Source organism: Chrysemys picta, chromosome 2, assembly GCF_011386835.1.
Source record: "Chrysemys picta bellii isolate R12L10 chromosome 2, ASM1138683v2, whole genome shotgun sequence".
In the NCBI taxonomy this organism is placed as follows: Eukaryota; Metazoa; Chordata; order Testudines; family Emydidae; genus Chrysemys; species Chrysemys picta.
In genome coordinates, this window is record NC_088792.1 from 52,059,064 (window position 1) to 52,080,516 (window position 21,453).

The window sequence follows — 21,453 nt, forward strand, 5'->3', positions numbered from 1 at the left end:
CTGATGCACCAGCATCATTCTCACTTGAGTCAGACGAGGAAGAGGAAGAGGATGAAACTTCTGGTCCTGAACCATCAATGTCACAGGACCCACATTTTCTCCCATCCTCCTCCTCTGAACCACACCTCATAACACAAGGTGAACTGAATGACCTTGTCAGGGATTTGGAACTACCCAAGAGTAAGGCAGAGCTGTTGGGCTCCAGACTACAGCAGTGGAATCTCCTGGCAGGTGATGATAGGGTTTCCATGTTCCGTGACTGTCAAAAGGATCTTGTCCCATTCTTCTTCATGGAAGGTGATCTTGTAGCCTGCAACAACATCAATGGTGTGATGGCAGCCCTCAACATCGTTCACGATCCAGATGAGTGGAGACTGTTCATTGATTCATCGAAGACGAGTCTTAAAGCTGTTTTACTGCATAATGGCAATGTTTTGCCATCAATTCCAGTTGGTCATGCAGTCCATATGAAGGAAACCTATGACAACATGAAACAACTTTTGAGGTGCATAAACTATGACCAACATCAGTGGCAGCTTTGTGGCGATTTGAAGGTTGTTGCTCTCTTGCTTGGTCTGCAGACTGGATACACAAAGTACTGCTGTTTTCTCTGCGAATGGGATAGTCGTGCAAGAGATTCCCACTACATCAAGAAAGATTGGCCACTCCGACAGTCATTGGAGCCTGGGAGGAAAAGTGTTCAGCATCCACCACTTGTTGAATCAAGGAAGATTTTGTTACCACCCTTACACATCAAGCTGGGTCTGATGAAGAACTTTGTCAAGGCCATTGACAAAACACAAGCAGCTTTCAAGTACCTCCTTGGAAAATTTCCAAGGTTAAGTGAAGCTAAGATAAAGAAAGGTGTCTTTGTTGGTCCTCAGATTCGTGAACTTCTTTGAGATGATGCATTTGACCATGCACTGCGTGGCAAGGAAAAGACGGCATGGAAAGCCTTCCAGATAGTGGCAATAAATTTTCTCGGAAACAACAAGGCAGACAACTACAGGTTGTTGGTGGAAAACCTCCTCAAGGCATACAAAAGCCTTGGTTGCAGCATGTCACTAAAGATACCTTTTTTGCACTCTCATCTAGTTTTTTTTCCACCGAACTGCGGAGCAGTGAGCGACGAGCATGGCGAGCGATTTCACCAGGACATTGCAACAATGGAGAAACGCTATCAGGGCAAATGGAGCCCATCAATGCTTGCAGACTATTGCTGGAGAGTGACAAGAGATGCTTCATTTAATGAATACAAGAGACAAGCCAAGGAGCGCTGAGTAGACACTGAATAGGACTAAACTATGTACATAATAGCTTTTTGCCTTTTGTTTCATAATAAATTTTATTTCTATAACCCTTTTGCTGATTTTTAAAGTGTTACATAAACAGGACAGGTGAAATATTATCATGTAAAGCAACCATAAACACATGAAAAGACCTAGGTTTACAATTTATGATTAAAACTCTACTATCTACACAATATACATAGACATAAAATGTAAAAACTTAAATAGCTTAGAAACAGTAGCCAATCAGTTGTTTTAATTGTCATATTTGAATTCAGCACATCAAAATACATAATAAATAGCACATTTTATCTCTGAAGCAGACGACTTATCAAAAATTGTAGACCAGTGTTAGAGGAAAAAAGGGGTCAATATTTTCAAACTGGCATGCATATGTTTAGGCACCTACATTTAGAGTTAGGCACTAAATAAAAGTGGCCTGATTTTAAGAGGTGCTGAGCTTGGTTTCAATGGGAATGCCAAGTATTAAAGATATTTATATCCCTAATTATGGATTTTGGGGCCAAATCTTGGTTAATGGAAAATTTGCCATTGATTTTAATGGGATCATAATTTGGTCCTATGTACTTAACTTTAGTCACCGACTTTTGAAAATTTTGACCTGTATGCATGTTATAAATAAAAGTCAACAAGTTTGTGTTCACTTGTTCCTCTCCAAGTTAAAAATTAACTAACTCCAGAAGTCCAAACCTCCTCTTGGTCACTCAGAAGCCAGAATAATCAGTGTCTGGAGCACAGATAAGATTTCCTGGGGCTAAAATTTTGAGTTGTTGATTTCTGAAATTTTGAGTTGATGAACAGGGGTGGGAAATATAGCTGCAATGCTGGCAGTTTAAAGATGACCAGGTGGCAACAAAAACAAGTAAAAAAGAATTAAGAGATGGCACGGTAATATCACAAAAGAAGATCAAAGCAGCTTTAGCAATGCTAGTGAGGAATCAGCTACTGATGATGAATGATCTCAAATCAGAGATCTAATCTAGCCAGCTGGAAATGAAAACTGCTCTGGAACACCAGATGCAAACTGTGCAGAAGGTTATGGAATTACAGTTACAAACATCCAGACTGGTCTGGTATATACATCAAAGAGGTAAGCAACAATTTGACTGACAGACAAAGCTTTCCAGGACATGATTAAGAGCTAAAATCTTTGCCTGCCTTGGAACTTAACAGAGAGGACTTAAGTACCAGGGAAAATATTGGGGGGAAAAATGCATAGGTCTGCAGAAAATTCTAGAAGTTTACATGCCAGATGAAGAAGCAGAAAAGAAAGAGGCATTGGTAAGACAAACATTTTGAAAGACTTTTCTAATCCTATTGCAACTCACAGAGGCCCAGAGAGAAGAGATTAATCTATCCCTGCTTGAGAAATGGTGGAAATATATTATGGAAGGTTTATGTGGTCCACTTGTCTATCATATCTCAAATGAATTGTTGGCGAGAAGAACAATGATTTTAGCATCTAACTTAAGTGTGTCAGCTTTGTTGCTGCTGCAGAATTTATCCTCAGAAAAAGTGAGTTGTTATCCAGCCTTGGTTACAAACCCCGTATATGTCATTTGGAGCCAGAGTTCATCTAAGTCCAGAAGAAGGAAGAGATAAGAGATTACACCTGATCTGTCAGAGGACCTGAGGATATTGGTATATCCAGCATTTCTAAATACCAACATAGGCACTCAGTATAAGTTAGCAATGAACATATTTATTTATTTCCAACTGGACTTGGATTTGCAAATTAAAAACTATGAACGGAACACGAGAAAACTGTGTGTGACTGTGGAATTTGCGGCAGCGCTGGAATCGTGCTGTACATTTGCACAGCAAAAAAGATAGCAGCCCTTTGTGTGAAAGGTGGAAGCAGTGGTGCAGCCTGAATCCTGTAAGTACAAATGTGTGTCTAGTGCTCACAATGAGAAAGGGGAATGCTAAATGGATGAATTAAATGTCTGAGATACATGAAAGTAAGTTAAATGTAGTTGATCGTTTAGGGAAGAAATATACAAAGAAAGGCCCCTAACATCCAGGTCTTAACACGGAAATTTGGCTCAACCTTATTATGGTGTAGCAAAGAAGTGTAAATGTTCCTGGTTGTACTGCTAGAAGAGTAGAAACAATTTTACAAGGGGGGAGGGGGAGGGAGGAGCACTCCAGATCAGTCAAAGGACCTGATTCTCCTCTCAACAAACCAGTTTTTACACAAGTGTAACTCCATTTACTTCAATTGAGTTACTTCTGATTTACACGGGTGTAAATAAGAGGAGAATCAGGCCCCAGAACTGCACAAGTGGAGGATCTTGAAATTAAAATAGTGTGTGACAGGCCCAGTGCTTTGCTGCCAAGATTTGAACAAGGGGCTCCCAGGTGGCCCCAGAAGGGTTCCATGTCAGTGGGCTAAACGTGTGACATTTCTTGGGGAGAATACTATTCTCCATTAACCCTCTCCAGAGCAGATCTAGATTAATTATGTGCTTTTGCTGCTACTTTTCAAGAAGTCATTTTATCATGAATCTATCTACACTTTTCATATCTCATGAAAGGCAGAGATTAATATCTCAATAGACATATTATGTAAAGATATGATGAGTTTAATACAAAGACTGAGAAGGCAATGTTCAGATCTGGATTCAGATCTAGATTAGGTTTAGTATGGGGTTTAGAATGTGGGTTAAAGGCAGAATCAGGTCTACAGCTTGGATTTGGATTCAGAAACCTACAAGTTTAAAGCTCCAATGGTGGAAATCTGTTCTTATGGGATTTTCCTTCATTTGGGGCCTAAATCTTCCAAAAAATGTCCACTATTTTTGTTTTGTGAACTGAAGAAAAGGTCACGTCTGGCTTTGGAGCAACCTGGAGCCAAAATCTAGAGGTGGTTTGAGATCTGGGAATTCAAATCCAGTCACCCCCACAATGAAATTTGAAAAGGGTCAGATTTGACATTCTGATTTTGGCCCAGCTCTAGTTTCATGTGACCTTATCAAAGATCATTGTGTCTTGTGCTCTATTTTATTGTGTAATGGGATGGTGTTTGATTTTTATTGATATTGTTGGTACCCTCATTGTTTCTTATGGTTGCTTTCATTACTGTTGCCTCTTTTTAAACTGTAAGATGTTACGGTGCTTGTAATGAATCTTGAGGTATAAGTAAATATGGAAGGTAGGGATGACTTAGGTGGGCACACTCACTACCTGAAAGTGTGCTCTACTGATTATTTTGTACACAGGTTAAAATATGCCCATACATGATCACCTAAGGAAGCTATAAGCAAAGTGCTGAGTGAGTTTGGCAGGGCAACATCCATTGAAATCAGTGAGAATCATATTGCTAGAAAGCCATGTACATTTAAAAGTGTAATCTAATTTGCAATGAAGATTTTACTCACACTATGGAAAATTATTTAAACTCTCTAAAATATAATTAACATATTCCAAACTAGCTGTGTGTATTTTTAAATCTGTTTTCCTTTGCTGGTGAAAATGGCACTCTTCTATCTTCTCAGCGAATGATCCTGTGATACCAGGTTTGCAAATGTCCTGGTCACATGGCAGTATTCTGTGAGTTTATAGGCTGCCTGTGAGACCATAGTAGCTGCTCCAGCAGAGATAAGCAGGGACAGAGTAGAATCCAGAATTGTATCCACATCTACTGGTGCCTGAGGTACCTAAAAAAATTTGAAGGGGCCAGGATGAAAACTCTTCAGAGGGCTGTGCTTTCATTAAGCAGCATACAAATTCAGGAATCTGAGAGAAATGAACAAGTGATGTTTTCTTCAGATTTTTATTATTTGTTTTATCATAGAGTCTAGGAACTCTTAGAGCCAGATTCTGTGAGGGTGGCAAGTATCTTCAACAAGAGTGCTCAATACCGCTCAGGACTAGACTCTGATGGGCAGATATGCAAGACTTTGTGTTGTAGCTATTTATTCATCTTATCAACTGTAGCATTGTTCAGATTAATATAAACAATAATATTTTTATAATTTATAGCTAAAACATTGTACAAACAACTTAATGTTCAAGTGGAATATATTTCCCTGGCTTGCCACACTAATCAATAGGTTAATTAATGGTCTGTTTACAAAATACGTATGTTCTATACTATTGATTATTTTCATAATTAAAAGACAGCAAATTCTAAATATCAACTGTTTTAGATCAAATGGCGTCATTAGCATGCAGCAGAGAACATACGCCTACATTGTTGATACCATTTTTCTTGTTTAATCCATGGCAGCTAAGCAAACTGTCAGCACTTAACATGATTATGTCAAGATCTCACACAAGTTAGCTCACAGCCAAGGGCTGACATGTAGAGTCAATACGCCAGGGCTAATTATGTTGATGTAGAAAAAGTTACCTTTCTCTGTGAATGATAAATGCTTCATGTAGATAAAAGCATGTTTGTGTGTTTTGAATTTCACCCTAAAGATTGCACTGAAAGGTCAGCAATCCTTGATGCAATTTAATTACAATATTGTTGATTATGCATGCCTTGTAATCTAATACTCTGATCAAAGTACAATGTATGGGGTTTGAAAAAATGTATTATGACTCTTAATCACCATTTCAACTCAACGATGAAGTATGGAAGTGCTAGTAAGGTCCACCTGTTAACCCTTGAAATGAACGCTATGGCTACATTCATTGTACTTGTTTTCATTTCTTCACAAATTGAACACATTGGCATATTCTTTTCTCTGAGATTTTGTTCTATTGGTGACATATAAACTGGATGTGGAAAGCAGCTCACTGAGATTATTGCAAAGACCCAGGGTGCAAACTTTAAAAAAAGTAAACAAATGCTAATTAAAAAATAAACATTTCCTGGGTTGCCCTCACTGTTCTTTTCCTTACCTTGCTCACTGAGGCTTTTTCTGATTTCATTGTAGCACTCATTATTGACGGAATAATTGTGAATACCATAATCATACTGCTGCATTTCTTTTATTTTCAGTTGTCTATTTAGTCAGATGAGTAGGTGCTTTTTAAACTGCATGAGCATGAATTTAAGCTCATGGGAAAAGTACTAAATTGACAGCCCTGGAGGCTGACTTCTTCTTTTAATGTAATGGGGGAATGTTACAAGGTCCTACCCAACAAATCTCCTTGCTTAGCCTGTTTCTGTGGTCCCTCAGTCACCAACATGCCCAGACTACTTCTCTTTCACCACATATTTCTCAGTTCTCTAGCAAACAGAATGTGACACAGGTATACTGCAGGCAGAGACTTCTACACAACTAGATGCCTGAGCTCTGCCCCTTGCTTCCTGTTCCTCCCACTTATATCCTCCCAATTGCTGCCAGTTGCATCAATAGACTAGTCATTACCACTTAGATGTTCCTAATCCCCTCAATAGAAAGTGCAGCTGAGCCTGCAACCTTTTCTGTGCTGCAGCAACATCAGTGATCAGGGTGCTGCTGCTAGCACTCCGTAACAAGGCATCACAAGCATCCCCAAATTCTTATATGCATAGGCCTTAACCTATAGGAGGACCTCCTCTAGAAGTAGTACTTCATATCCATTCACTCTTCAGCTGCTCTTAGACAGCCCAAATGGTTGCCTGTGAGTACAAGCTGTGGTGGTGAGAAATGTGTTCATATTAATACACCACTGACTGTCCCACAAACACTTTCTTCCCCTCTGTTAACATGACTTCATTGAGGTGGAAATACAGCTTCTGTAGGTCAAGAAATGACATTACAATGTTAGTGAATTGGCTTTTTTTGTTCCCATGTAGTCACAGTACAGGTGTTATCCTCACACCTCCTGAAAAATACTTCTTTGGAGACTGACTCTGAATAGCATGCTGATAGTGCCTTGTGGGTAAAGGCATAGGTAACCACAGTGATGTCAGCTGGTAGGTAAATCCTGTGTTTGGTGGTATATGAAATTTCACAGAGCTTTCTACTGAGTTCTCTGTTTACTTTAGATGAAAGGTGGCTGGAACCCTAGAAATTCTTTCAAGAAAATATTGTTTATCCAATAGAAGCTTTGGCCCATCTTGAAAACTGTGACTGAAAAATGTGAGCTGCTGTATTCCCCCCCCCAGGACTAACAAGCTAACTTTAAAAATGTCTTACTGAAAAAGTGTGGTGTGCACTGTTGAGTTTCTTCAGGGTCCACCCCACTCTTCCAAGACAGATTTCTTCAGTAATGACAGTTCACAGAAAAACTCCCTAGGGGGAAATAAAATCTTGGCAGCTGTACTCCTTTTTAGGAACAAGTATTCTGAAGAGCTATCCTTGTTACCTAATGAAGCAAGAACCCAAATCTTGGATTTCATTACTGTTATGATTCCTTATCCCAGTAGAGTCTCTTATCAGAATGTGGACTCATTAAATGCAAGAGGCATTGAGCATCACTCCATTAAAATGTGCTAAACTAACTTGTTGTCTGACATAAGGTGAAATAAAATATAATTATTTCAGAGTCGTTCCTACTAGACTACAGAGAACATCACAGACAGGAAAATGTGTAAAACAATTTGGTATTCTTCTAAGACCCAGCTGTGAATGTGTATGCAGGCTATTGGGCCCAGAGAGGCAGGGTCTTCTAGCAGACTAAGCATAGGAGACTTAAAGAGGAGCTTTTGAGGTATAATCCCGACTCAGTCACTACTTTCTTGTGTGGCTTTGAGAAAATCACTTAGGGTCAGATTCTGCCTGGTCTGTGAACAAATGCACAGGAAGGACCATTTCTCCACTGTTATGCCCCACTATATGTTGTCCAGGCACAATTACCAGTGCCTGTCTTTGCTAAGTAAATTATTTGTCCCTGCTAGTGACTGCTCTGTGAATTACAGCATGATACATGTACCCTGGCAGCCAGATGGAGAAGTTGCAGCCATGCTTAGGAGGTAGAAAACAATAGAGTGGCCCCCAAGAATGTTTTATATTTGCCTGCTTGGGGATAACAGTGTTGTACATTGGGGAGTGGGTAAAGGGGGAGAGGAAGAAACTAGAAGTCTCATGTTAAGTTATGTCATGCATCTTGTCAGCATATGATGGGGAACAGCAGAAAAGAACGGGCAGGAAATAAATAAGCACTAGAATGGAGAAAGGTTAAATATTGCAAAGAGATATTATTTCCTTTTGGACTAATACTGGAAGAGAGCTAAAAAAACACAGTAGATCCTCCTGTTAAGTAGGTTCATGTTGACCAAAGCATACTGCGAGTCACGGGATACTTAAATAGTCCTTGAATATTTCAGCACATTTAATCCCCAAGTTTCCCTTTAAGATCTGTCACAAGGTTGATACAGCTGCATGATGAGGTTTTTTATGTTCAAGAATTAATTTGAATCTACTCATGTCTGAGAACATCACTCCTATTTAACTTAAACTAAATGATTTGCAGGAAAAACAGCAAATTGTAGAAAAAATAATGATTTGTAGAAATCTGCAGGAGGTCCAAGTCCTAAGTCCAAATGCGACATTGCTTACAATTACATAAATAGTGTTCCCATGCACTTATCCCAGCAATAACCAATAGCTAGTAACAAATTATAGAGGCCCAATGTGATTTACACACAGAGGTTTCTATGCAGGACTTTGTATGAATAAAAATGACTATAATTTTTTTCTACCAAAAGAAAAGAATCCGTCAAATCCTTGTGGAGAATATAATTTTCTTCCATCTAGTTTTAAATAGCATTAGCACAGCAATCAGTTGTTGAGGTGAAAGATAAACACTTCTGGACCTGAGTCTGAAAACGCACAAAACACTGACAATAAAGAGAACAGCTCTCTAGCCTTTGTATTTCAAAGGGCATTAACATTTTGCTGTACAGGCTTATAGCTTCTCAAACTGTTTTCCCCCTCAGTGACCTATTCCATTATTTAAAAACCTGCTACTTGTTCTCATTGAACATTTGGAAAAAAACCCAAATTTTGTTTTAGGTGTAAGCCCAAAGATTTCATCATATTATTTCTATGTCATCATATAATATTACTACTTGATAATCGTTTCTGATTACCTTCCACAGATTAAATTTCAGGGATCATTGTAAATATGTAACATTTCAGAGAAAATAGCCCAACTCTGTCAGGAAAAAGGGAAATTTAGTACAGTATCATTAATGCTTAAACTACATTTGGAAATAGCACAGAGAAGTCAGTGTCCTGTAATTATAAAAGACAGCAATAACAGTGGGATAAAGACAACCCCAGGTGGTCATCTCCAATGCTTAGAAAAAGGAAACCAAGTAAATATGGGCAACAATCCAATTCTCAGCAGTGAAGGAAGCATCTGCTGGAGGGGAGAGTAGTTGGTGGAGGTTGGCAGGGAGGAGGGAGAAGTGACGGGCTTCCACAGATGTGCCAGTAGGAGAAAGATGGGTAACAAAGAAGGAAGATGTGAAGATCTGAATAAGATGGTTGAGTGCGGTCACATCACACCCTGCGTTTCTGTAACATTTGGATTTTGAATGCTGTGTTGTAGATTTCATTAGTCTAGGTTTGTAGAAGAAAGAATGGTTTCCTTTTTGTCAAGGTAGAGCACAGACGTTGATATGACATCATGGCTTCTGATTTACGACTTTTGTCTTCCCATATCTTCCCAGGTCAAACCACATATACAACCCTTTACATGTAAAATGCCTTTAATTGTCAATTTTAAAAAGAAAATGATTAAAAATAATGCAAATAGGGTCAGATCTTGTGGTTCCTACAGATTTCCTCAACCCTTCCTTGGAAAATCTCCTCTTGACATCAGTGGGAATTTGACTGAGTAAAAACTGAGTAAGGACCTTGGGATTTGGCCTTTAATTATTACTACAAGAAAAATCAATGGTCTTAGATTCATTTAAACAATAAAAACAGAGTCCTTTGAAATTTGTTAGAAACACAGAAATTGCCATATTGGAGCGGATTACTGGCTCCACTAATCCAATATCTTGCCTCTGATGGCTGCCTGTATTTGAGAAAGCTGGGTTGATTTATTGCTGTTTTATTACAGGTGAATTTTTAAAATGATTCCAGTGAAGACAAAATATAACAGCAGCTGCTGCTATTATTGATAAGGGTACATCCAGTTAGACTAAAACAAAGTGTCTAGAAGTCTAGTATAATGGACTGGAGGAGAGCAACCCTGTAAAGGATGATGTACGAAACACTTAGTCCACAGAGTTTTGAATGTATGTGGCCAATCATACCTTCACTGACGTCTGTGCTACAATGCAACCTCAATAATGTATCGTTTAAGGCTAGACTGTATCCTTACAAACTGTTCTGAGTAAGGAATGACTCACAGCTGCACTATTCTTGGAGCAGACCACAGAACAATTCCTCCCTGCTTTCTCATTGCTCTGGGGAAAGAGTGAGTTACTTCACCCTTTTTCATGGAACAGCTTGCTCCTGGGTAAGTGCCAGGTCTGGCCCATGAGTGTGTGTGTGTTTGAGTGGGATGGGGCAACTTCTCCCACCTCCCCCTTCTCTATGCCTCCCTTTCTCCCCCTGTTGAGTAGGGAATACAAGGCAAGTAGCCTCTGCTTTCCTCCCACAAATGGAGTTAAAATCTGAGCAGAGTCAAGCGGCAGAGTACTTACTCCTCACTCCCCAATATGACTGAGAAAGGGCTGTAATAATTCAACCATTCATAAGCACTACACAATATTGTGTTCTGCTATTTGCCTCATTTGGACTCTCTCTCTCACTTCTTTACTGTTATATGTTATTTCCTTCCCTTTCCCTTCTATACATTCATTTGCTATCCGTAGTTGGTATAGTCTTTTCTCCCCTGTGCTTTTGTGGTCTGTAGTGTATCAAGAAAAAAAGGAATAAAACATTCAAATAAAAACAACATGAAGAACACAGAAAGAATCACACAGAGAGGACCAGGATGTGCTGTATGGGGCTATAATATAATTGAAAGGTCTGTAACATTTATGTGCAAGAGTGCATACTTTGCTTTCTATGCATTGCTATACATGGTCCACGGTATCAGTGGAGAAAGAACAAGAAGGGTTTTATTTATAGTACTCAATGACAGAAAAGAACTTGACACAGAACTGAAGCTTTGCAGTTTATGTAGGTTATGAAAATGCACTTTAGCATACATAGTGCAGCTATCAGATTCTGAAGATTAGCAAGGAGGAGAAAACTAACCAAGCTGGAAAAGCAAACATTAGAATTAAATATAAAAGAAGAAGACAGGGCCATTTTTGTTAAAACACCCAATAGACTTGCATGTTTGTATTCAGCAGAGTAAAATCTTTTGCCAATGTTGTCACATTGTTTTTAGCAGACATTTTGAAGTCTGTATCTTTGACAGACGTAAAAGGAAAATAGCCTGTACTCAGATGACAGGAGATATGATTAGATCATGAGCAATCCAGATCCCTTAGAACAGAGATTATGTTGAGAACAGACTAAAATGCAACTAGACAGGTTGTGAGGAGATTAAGATTTGCAGGACAGAAAGATGTGAGCTGGTTGCACTGCCTGACAAGTGCTTATAAAACAGACTTTTCTCCCTTCTCCGAGGAACCTTTTTCAAAGACTGAAAGATAATTGCTCATGATTTAGTCAGGGCATACTGGGGTAGACATGGAATCTTGCATCCCTGTGTATAGATTAGGTCATGTAGATGAGTAGCTGCAGGACAGAGCACCATGATTATGATATTCAGAGTGACAGAGTGAAACCAGGTGGACTGGAGAAAAGGTGAGTACAATGTTACCTAACACAATAAACACTGATCTTCAGATGGTGGAAATCCATGTAGCTCATGTGCTGATTTAGCATCTAGCTTGGAGACCTGAAAATAACTACTGGATCCTCCCCACTCTTACACAGAACATAAATGTTCTTGCATCTGTATGGAATTCCATCATTCAACATTACAAAAGATGTAGGGTACCAAAAATCCTTGTGTTCAGTCCTCTTTCATCCTGAGCTTTAAAGCCATCTAACATTTTCCTTTTTGTCTTGCTTACTTTTAACAACACAGCCCTGGGCTCTCTTTATAGCATATTAAAAACAAAAGGTCAAATTCTCTGTTGGGGTAAAAGAGTACAACTCTATTGATTTCAATGGAACTTTGCCCATTGACATCAGACAAGAATTTGGTCCTCCCCTATTCTTCACTTGAATAACAATTTGGGCTGGTTGAAAATACTCGGTTGAAACTGTTTTTGCATGGTAAACTGTGTTTTCGATTACATTAATTTTTTCATGAAAAGTGTCTTTTTTCTATAGAATATATTGAGTTTTTGTTGAAATTTTGGTTTTCATTTTTTTTATGAAAAGTCAAAATTTTCTTCAGGAAATAACAAAACAAAACAAAAATCTGACCAGCTCTACTAAAAAGCTTTCAGCTAATAACAATTATTGGACTATCAGGTGATATATTCACTCTGGAAACATGTGTCTCTACCACAACCTTTGGATCAAATCCTGAGCTCCTTTCTTACTTAGTTTTCATGGCACGTAACTGTCATCCCAAGATGACATTGGAGATGGAGTAGGAATCACATACTATTCCTATAGGGGACACTCAAATGAAGGAATCAAGGCAGAAGAGATAACATATGAAAGGAAGCAGAAGGAATTATTGCTGCCAAGCTTTCAGAGCAGGGTGTCAAAATGGATTGACTTCAATGTGATTTTTCCTGAATAACGACTTAGTTACATTTATTAGTAAGGACCTCAGGAACTGGACCATGCTTTGACATTTCCTCAGTAACTTTACCTGTTACTTAGCATGAGTAAGTGTGGGAATCAGACAGTGTCTGAAATAGCTTTGCTGTAAAGAATTGAGAATTCTCTGATTAGTCTTGTTTTTTTAAGGCACTTCTATGGTATATATTACTGTCTTCATCCTTGGCTTGTTGATTGGTACTTTCTAATATTTCTCACAGCTGTAGCAATCCATTTTGACATCTGCTCTGAAGGCTTTGTGGCAATGATTGCTTCCCTAACATCTCTTTAGCATATACCATTATCATCAAGAGCGTATCTGGTACCAACTAGAAAGCATTGGTAGTGATGGATGTAGCCTGAGCTTATGTGAATCTAATGTGTTTTTATAAGGCCACCAGTGTACTGGGCAATTTGAATATGACAAAATGATTAAAAACACACACTTGAACATTAAAATGTACTTAACCCAGGTTAGTTTTATGGACTGCACCCCAGAAATGGGCAAATCAGTAGGTTGCATTGAAAAGTTTGGATTTTATTAGTCTGAATGCATAAATGCAGGCTTAGCGTGGTTATACTCTGATAAGTGCCTATCTCAAAATGTCACTTTCATACATCTGCTCCCTGACTATTATTTACTCATTTTACTGCTCAAAAATAATTATTCTTCTTGTTATCACTGTAGGGTTGAAATCTGAAAACAATTTAAACTCACCTACATTGGGGGTTCTGCTTTTAAACCTTGGTTCAGGTTTGCCAAGAGGTTTATGAATCAAGACTGAGTTTCTGGAGTTTGAACTCTCCCTTCTCTCCTTACACTCCAGTTGCCCCTCTTTACAGTTAAAGTCTTCTGGGGAGATGGCCTGGTAACTTGCACCTCTACACCTGCTTCCAGGCTCTTCAGGACCACTGTGGGACTGCTCTGTTCCTGCCTTCTTCTACTTTCAGGGGAGATTTCAGCCTTGTTCTGTCTCCAATCCTGCACTTCTTTGGATAAGGATTGAGAGACAATTTCCCCTCCCCCATCCTGCAACACTAGGGCAAACATATATCCTTCTCTCACTGCCTCCACTAGTTGAATGAGTCTGGACTCTGAGAGCTATTCCAGGTTCCTTATAGGGATAGCCCAGGAAATACAAGGTTATTTGTACTATCTTCGGGATATCCTGGTCTATTTCATTCATCTGCCAGCAGCAGTGGGACTAGGAGATATTCTTCCTCTAATTTTGCCCTTAAAGGGCAGACTCCTTGCCAAGACTCTAATGATGAGGGCTTGTTGGAGGGGAAGAGATTGAATACGATGGGAGGGAGGGATTGTTGTCTTTACTTGAAGGAGATCCTTCTGCAAAACCACTGTCCACTGAAACAGGAGGCCTGACTTCACCAGCCTAGGAGGAATAGGAATCTGTGGGGAAGTGCTACTTATCTAGCTATCTTAGGTATTTATATAGTCCCAATCACCATAGTATCAGAGCACTTCACAACCTTTAATGTATTTCACCTCATAACACCCCCATGAGGTAGGAAAGTGCTAATATTCGCCATTTTGTAGATGGGGAAGTGAGACACAGAGAATGACTTGCCCAAGGCTACACAGGAAGTCTGAGGCAGAGCAGGGACTTGAGCATGGGTGTCCAAGTCCTTGAAAAGGGCACTAACCACTGGACTATCCTTCCTCATCCTTACCCAAGTCAGGGAGAGGAGGGGGAACTGTGCTTCCCTTTGCTACCCTCAACTTTAACCTCTGGCTTTACTCCCCCAGCCACCCCAGCTCAGGTGTGCACTACCCACTTGGACGGATGTTTTTTCGTGATGTCCATATAGCTATGGAAGAGCAAGACTGATTGTATTCTGGTTCTAGCATCCTCCAGAAACCTGGCATTCAAGTTGGATTGATAAAATCTTCATCACTTTATTTATTATCTTTACAACATAAAAATCAGAAAGACCAGAGCTTTGTTTTCAGATCTCAGGCTAAATTTGCAGGGTTGGCAGCTGGAGGAAAATAATCTCTTGATTTATAAATTGAGCAAATTTGATATAGAAGTCAATGAAAGTGAATAAATATCGAACCACACAGAATCACTTTTATGTAACCATACTTTATAATCCTTTTCTTGGGATAAGGTTGCAAGTAAACTTAATTAAAAAACGAAAAGACCCACAACTTTTCACCAAGTGCTCTTCCTGCTACACTCAATGTTTGGGAAGTAACCAGACTTTTCTAGGGCTTCAGCACTGTTGGATGTTCATTCTCTGTATGCCCTACTTTGTAAGTCATGGTGCATTAATTCCTTACTTGCCCTCATAACACATAACATCACTACTAGCTTGGTGGACTCACTTCTCAAAATTGTGTAAGCACAGAAAGATCTTAATTAAAATAAAAGGATCAATTACAAAGCATAAGCAGATCCTGGCTCCTGGTCTGGCTGCTTATCCAACTTGTTGGGGGGGTTATCATTTGTTCTGGGAAATCCTATGGCGCATAGCCCTGCTCTAGCAGTCCTGATGCAACCCCCTGGCAGAAATCTGGTAGCCAGGGTATATGGTGTAGATGCCTTTGTGCTTGGCAGATGCCAGAGTGCAACAATGGCCTCTTGGGGCTGTGACCAGTCAGGCGTAAGCTCAAAGAGCTTTGAGGCTACACAAACTTAACAGGGAACAAGTTCAGTCCCCAGTGGTCCCAGGATCAGGGAAGTATAAAGGTAGTTAAACACCACTTTTCCTGCCCTCACTGCACTGGGCTCAGCGTGGCTGGACTCTAGGTTCTAGGGCAATATTTATAAAAAGTCAACTAAATGTTTTTTTTAAACAATAATAAAATCAACACATTATCTGTGGAAGCCAGAGGGCCAAAGATGATGACTGCAAAGCATGGGATAGGTAGCTGGTGTGACAGAACTTTAAAGAAGCAACATGTGGAGCTGTGGGGACTCATCCACCCATTATCTTAAACCTAGAGCATAATACATTTGTCAGTACCTGATTCTTATTATTGGCAGGAATTCTAAAAATATTGCCAGGTATTGTGGTACCTCTCTGAATGATCTTCATCTGAGCCCAGCTATAACCATAATTTCCTTTACCCAAATAAACCTAATTAAATGGGAGAAATAATACAGTTGGATAATTTGTGTAGCAATAAATAAAGTGCTACCTGGACCGTCTACCAATTATTTCCAAGTAAGGAATTTCAAGGCAGATCACTAACATGAGATTCTTGTTCTGAAGATTCCTGTTTGATGGTGTTTTCTCTCATCTTTACCCAACATCTGAGACCAGCTTCTCATTATCAGCCTTCATATCTGAGTCAGCAGGTATGTGGACCTATATTTGCTTCATATTTTTGCAGCTTGGCTCTCACATAATTACATAAATGGATAAAATAATCATTCTCTCTGTTGTTAACCCTGCTCAGTTCTTATGGCTTCCTACACTTGTGGCACCAAAATTATCTTCTGGATGAGCAGTCACCCTTAGTAATAAGCACCATAGTTGTGTAGGGGGCTTTACGGAGATTTTTTCAAAAGTCAAGTCTCTGCCCCAAGAAGTTTACTGAATTACAAAAACAATCTCCATATTGACTTTAGCTGTAAGAAGTTTAGTTATTCCATTTTCTTGAGATCCAGGCTTATTCTTCATTAGTAACTATGGCTGGGATTTCCATAGCAGCCTGAAGAAGTTAGGAACCCAAATGAAAAACAATTATATATGGATGCTTAACTCCCCAAGGTGCCTTTGCAAATTGCAGCCTACATTTCCCAGCTGCACTGAAAACACGTTCTGAATAACTGCTAGAAGGGGAAGGCGAACAGCCTGAATGCTTGACAACACCTATAGTCAAGGAGGACATTCTGTTAGTGAATTGCAGTGTAGTTTTAGCGGTGTAGGTCCTCGGATATGAGAGAGAAGATAGATGAGGTAATATCTTGTAATAGACAAACTTCTCTTAGAGAAAGAGACAAGCTTTCAAGCTGCAGAGCTCTTCTGGCCTTAAAGTCAATGAGTCTATGAACAGAAGTTGGTCCAATAAAGAATATTACTTCGCCCACTTTGTTTCTCTCATTCTGTTAGTGATAGATTTTTTAAACGAAAGAGGCAACATAAATTGCACCTGCAATTATTATAACCATACATGCAACCTATGCATTTGCATGTGCCAATCCCAGTTTGCTCCCACAATTGCAGTAACTGTGTATGTAAATGCACATCTGCAAAAGCATATATATTTATAGATCTGAACCTCAAGCATTAAAAAAACAAACCTCTGGTGTTTAATTTAAAAAACTCCTCAAACCCATGCAGATTTTCCCACATTCTCATGTTACAATAGTGAAGTTTTTTGTGCTGATATTACTACAGATTTATTGTGCTTCTCTGCGCTTAGCCACAATGTAAAGAAGAACCTGCTGGAAGTATTGGAAGAAGCAGGTAACACAGCTTCATCCATCTCTCCCTTTTTCAATAGACTGTGCTTCTATCTGCCTCTTCCATCAGCATCTTTTAATCTTTTACTTAGAGTAGGAAGTGGGACTTGAATGTTGATCTTAAACTGTGGATCAACTAAGGCAACTGAGATGAAATAGGGAGACCTTCTGTTGGAAATTCTTATGTTCTGGTCACATTTATTATTTGAAATATCCATCTAGGTCAAAGTGGATGGGCCGCTACTGTCCTTTTCAAAATTGTGCCTTAATGATATCAGTACTTCTCAGAAGTCAGCTGAGTGTGGGTATTTGACAGATTCCAGCTTGACTTTTGCTGACATAGCGTGGTCTCTGACAAAGGTTGCAAATTATTGGGCAAAAAATGTCAACAGCTTCTCCATCCCATGGTAAATGTATGCTTCTGTGAATATACCTCTGGCTTTCTGCTCCTCTACCAGCCTTCCCAGAATGTACAATTTATAGCCTCCTCTCTTTGATTTCAGTGGGGGTAAAACATCCTTACTATGTTGTTCTCTAGGGCTCTAGGCGATTGGTCAGTGAAGGGGAGGATCTGAAGAGCAAAAGGATGAGGTGGAATAGCAGGCTCTGTGTTCATGAGAGTGCAGGGAAGGAGTGTTCTATTCCTATTCTCCCAGTTGTTCATGATGCTCAAAAATGAGCAGGGAGGGATGGGGCCATGGCCTACCCTTCAACGCATCAGCTTTTGGAGCTGTACTGGGACATTAGGAGGAGCAAAGTAACAGGAACACCCCTCCTGCAAGCTGGGGCATTCAGGGATGCATTCTGCCATTCTGAGCCTGACACAGAATGTCTCTAGGTATGTCCCCTTGGGGAAGGGCTGTGCACTGCCTTTATTTTGGGCCTAACATGGTTACATGATTTTACTTTCATGGGAACATAGTTATGCTTAATAAATCTGCAAAAAATACACACAAAATCCGAGACCTCCGAAAAGGAGTATAGCCTAAACCCCAAAATCATGAAAGTAAAATATAATTCCATCAATAAAAGTTGTCTTGTAATAAATAAATGCTTCCCTTCCATATTTGCAATGTTACACTGAGGACTGAAACTGATCATTTACAAAAGTGAATGTATTTAATTGATTTTCATTGTGCAAGCTCAGAAGAGCACAAAAATAAGCAAAAAGAAGAAATAGTGATAAGTAAACACATCTTTAAAAATTCACTCTGTTTTAATAATCCTAGATGTTTGTTGTCAGTAGCAAAGGTAAAGAAGTGTGTTTCAGTTTTGTTAAATACAAAGTTGAGAAAAATGGCTAAGTCACTGCAAGTACAGTAGCTGAGACAAATGTTGTTTGGAATGACACCAAATGATCTGGAATACTTATGATATGTATCTGTTATGAAAACATATTAACACTCTGCTGCAAGGCTAGTTTAATGTTCCCCAGAAATGTACAAATGAGACGGTGCAATTGCTGGGTAAGTATGAGGTGGTACTGCGTATTTAACGGTGCAAAACGAAGGCTGAAAGTAGCCAGGGTATGGAAATTCTGCCAGTTTCAGCTTGCTTGGGTAGGCCTGGTTGATAATTTTCTAATGAAACTGCATTTGACAAAAACACAGTGACTTTTGATTAAACAAAATTTGTTTTGAAAATTATCTGCTTTCAGTGGCAAATTTTTTATCAAAAAGTGAACATCAAAAGCCAAAATATTTCAGTTTGGAAATGCCCTCTGGTGTTTCATGGAAGTTATAGCTGATGGAAGTTTCATGCCCCTATTCTCCTCTGCGGGCCAGGTTCCTGAGCAAAACAACACCTCCAATGATGCACTGCCACCAGGGACTCTCAGGATTTACCACAGTGGCTCCATAAGAAGGGAGGACACAATGCATTATGGGAGATGTAATATAGTCTGGGAACCTGGCCCACAGAGGAGAATGAGGCTCCACAGTGGGATTTCTAAATCATAATTGTTGTTTTATTCAGCTGAAAGTTTTTGGCTGAAATTTTTCAGGTTTTGATTTTTTTGCTGAAAATTTCCATAGAAAATTTTGACTTTTTTTTTCTGTGGGGAAATATCATTTTTTTCAACCAACTCTACTTCTGAGAAACTTCACTGTTATGTTTGTTTAATGAGTTTCTTCTTCAGTTTTGGGTCCCTCTGACTCAGGGATAAATTTAAGGGTCAGAGCATGGTCAGCAAACATACAGCATGCGGGCCAATGGTCATGTCACCTTAGGCTTTTTTAAATATAAAAAGTTAAAAAACCCATAAAATAAAAATCACAGGCCTAAACAAAAGTGGAATCTCACCCAAATTGTGTTGGTTTGTGTATTTTTAGTTATTGGAAACTTGCACCTCATCAGCACTTTTTCTTGGCAAATTGTCCTATGATGCTGTCCAACCTACCTGTCTCATCTGTCTCAATTGCAGGGAGAACAAGAACAAGATCACTCAGCTGTGTCCGTGATAGTGTTGAATGCATGTAATTTTTGACATGCTTTAATGTACTCATTCAGCACTAGCTACTCCACTTGGTCTGGTGAGAAATTGTCTCCACAACATTTCAATTTCTGGTAAAACATCATCAAGAGAACTTGACACTATGAAATTCAAGTAGCTCTGGACTTTGAGTGACAAACTGAATACCTCTGTGTTATTGGTATAATCTTGTGAACCAAGTCTACAGAAAAAAACTTGAGTGTTTTCCCATGAGTTTAAGAACTTCCTCCTTTGACTCTTCTAAAGTTATATTTTGAAGTCACCTGGGATGGAGGAAACTGAACAGAGTAGCTACCTTTTGAAATCCCTCACATTGCGATTTTAGTTTCCTGATCATATTGTCTAAGACCTCAAAATATTTCCTTAAATGGTTGTCCTTTTTTCTAACACAAAATTGTGTGCAAATTCATCATCCATGCAGTATACATGTTTCTTCCTGTGGCTCGGATAGCTTGCTTTTTCAAAACCCATTGCTTCTCACCTGTTCTGAGATTCTTTTACAATTTCCTCAGTCTTTTCTTCAGATCTGAGTTTGCTGAGCTCATTCACTGTGCTCTCAAATGTCCAGATGACTTGAAACAGGTCAATTTTCTTTAACTGAAGGATTCCAGAGGCTGCAGTCATGATAACCAAGATCCTATTCCACCATAACAGATTGAGGTAGAACATCCGATCCATCAAAGACAGGTTGCTTTTTGCTCAATGTATGTCCTTGCTACTCCTGCGTTCAGCAACAGTTTAATCTTCTAGGCATTCAATTATACTCTGAAAATTTACTATCATTGCCTCAGTGACTTTCATTTGTGCTGCCCATCTAGTTTTGCAGACTGCCTTTAGTTCTAAAGGCCTCCTTCATTCTTCAGAAGCCTGTTCAATTTCATCTGCTGCATCTATCCTGTCAACTTCTTCAGGGGCCTAAAGTGCATCATCAAGTTCCTTTTCCCTTTGCATAACTGTACTCTCTCAAGCAAGAGTTTGAAGATAAAGATTATTTTTAGACTTAATCATTAGTGTTTCCCATTGATGGCTAGAGTCTGTGAAATATTTATATATTTCCTGAAAAGTTGTGAAGAAAACCTTCAGGTCTGGACAGTCTTATCTTCAGCAGTATGAACCAAAACTAGGTTAATTTGATGTAGATGTATGGTCCATACACTTTGTCTGCCCTGCCTGAAAGATAGTCTCTCATTTTTGCTTGCAGTCCTCCACAAGCTCTGGCCATCATATCATCTGGCCCCCATCATATAATTATCCAGAGATGTATTTGGGGTCTAATTCATACTTGAAGAATAAAACATTGGTTAACAGGTCATACAAGAATGCAGCATCTACCTCACTTATTGCCACAAAGCTTACAAAATGCTTTTTTTAATATCTACTTTTCCTTCAATTTGATCAATATTAACAAAGCGATGCAAAATGGCCATTTGATCAAATTGGCTAATATCCATGGTTGCATCTGCAATGATAGTAAAAAACATAGCTTCTTTGAAGCTATTAAGTATGCATTTCCTGGTTTCTGATGCTAAAAGACTTGTAAGTTCATCGGTAATTGTCAAGTATTTGATTCTCTTGGGTGTCACTGA

The 21,453-nt window shown here is 39.2% G+C and overlaps 1 protein-coding gene across 2 annotated transcripts in view; it reads left to right on the forward strand.

The window, feature by feature from the left end:
- The window catches only part of NXPH1 (neurexophilin 1), a 176,326-nt gene that overhangs the window by 75,007 nt on the left and 79,866 nt on the right, over positions 1-21,453 (forward strand). The window contains exon 2 of one of the 2 annotated variants that reach the window (XM_005299881.5): positions 16,181-16,266. The exons of the other annotated variant lie outside the window; for it this stretch is intronic. Within the exon in view, the coding sequence (XP_005299938.1) occupies positions 16,192-16,266 (75 nt within the window). The 5' untranslated portion in view covers positions 16,181-16,191. The remainder of the gene's footprint in view (positions 1-16,180; positions 16,267-21,453) is intronic. 2 annotated transcript variants of the gene reach the window in all.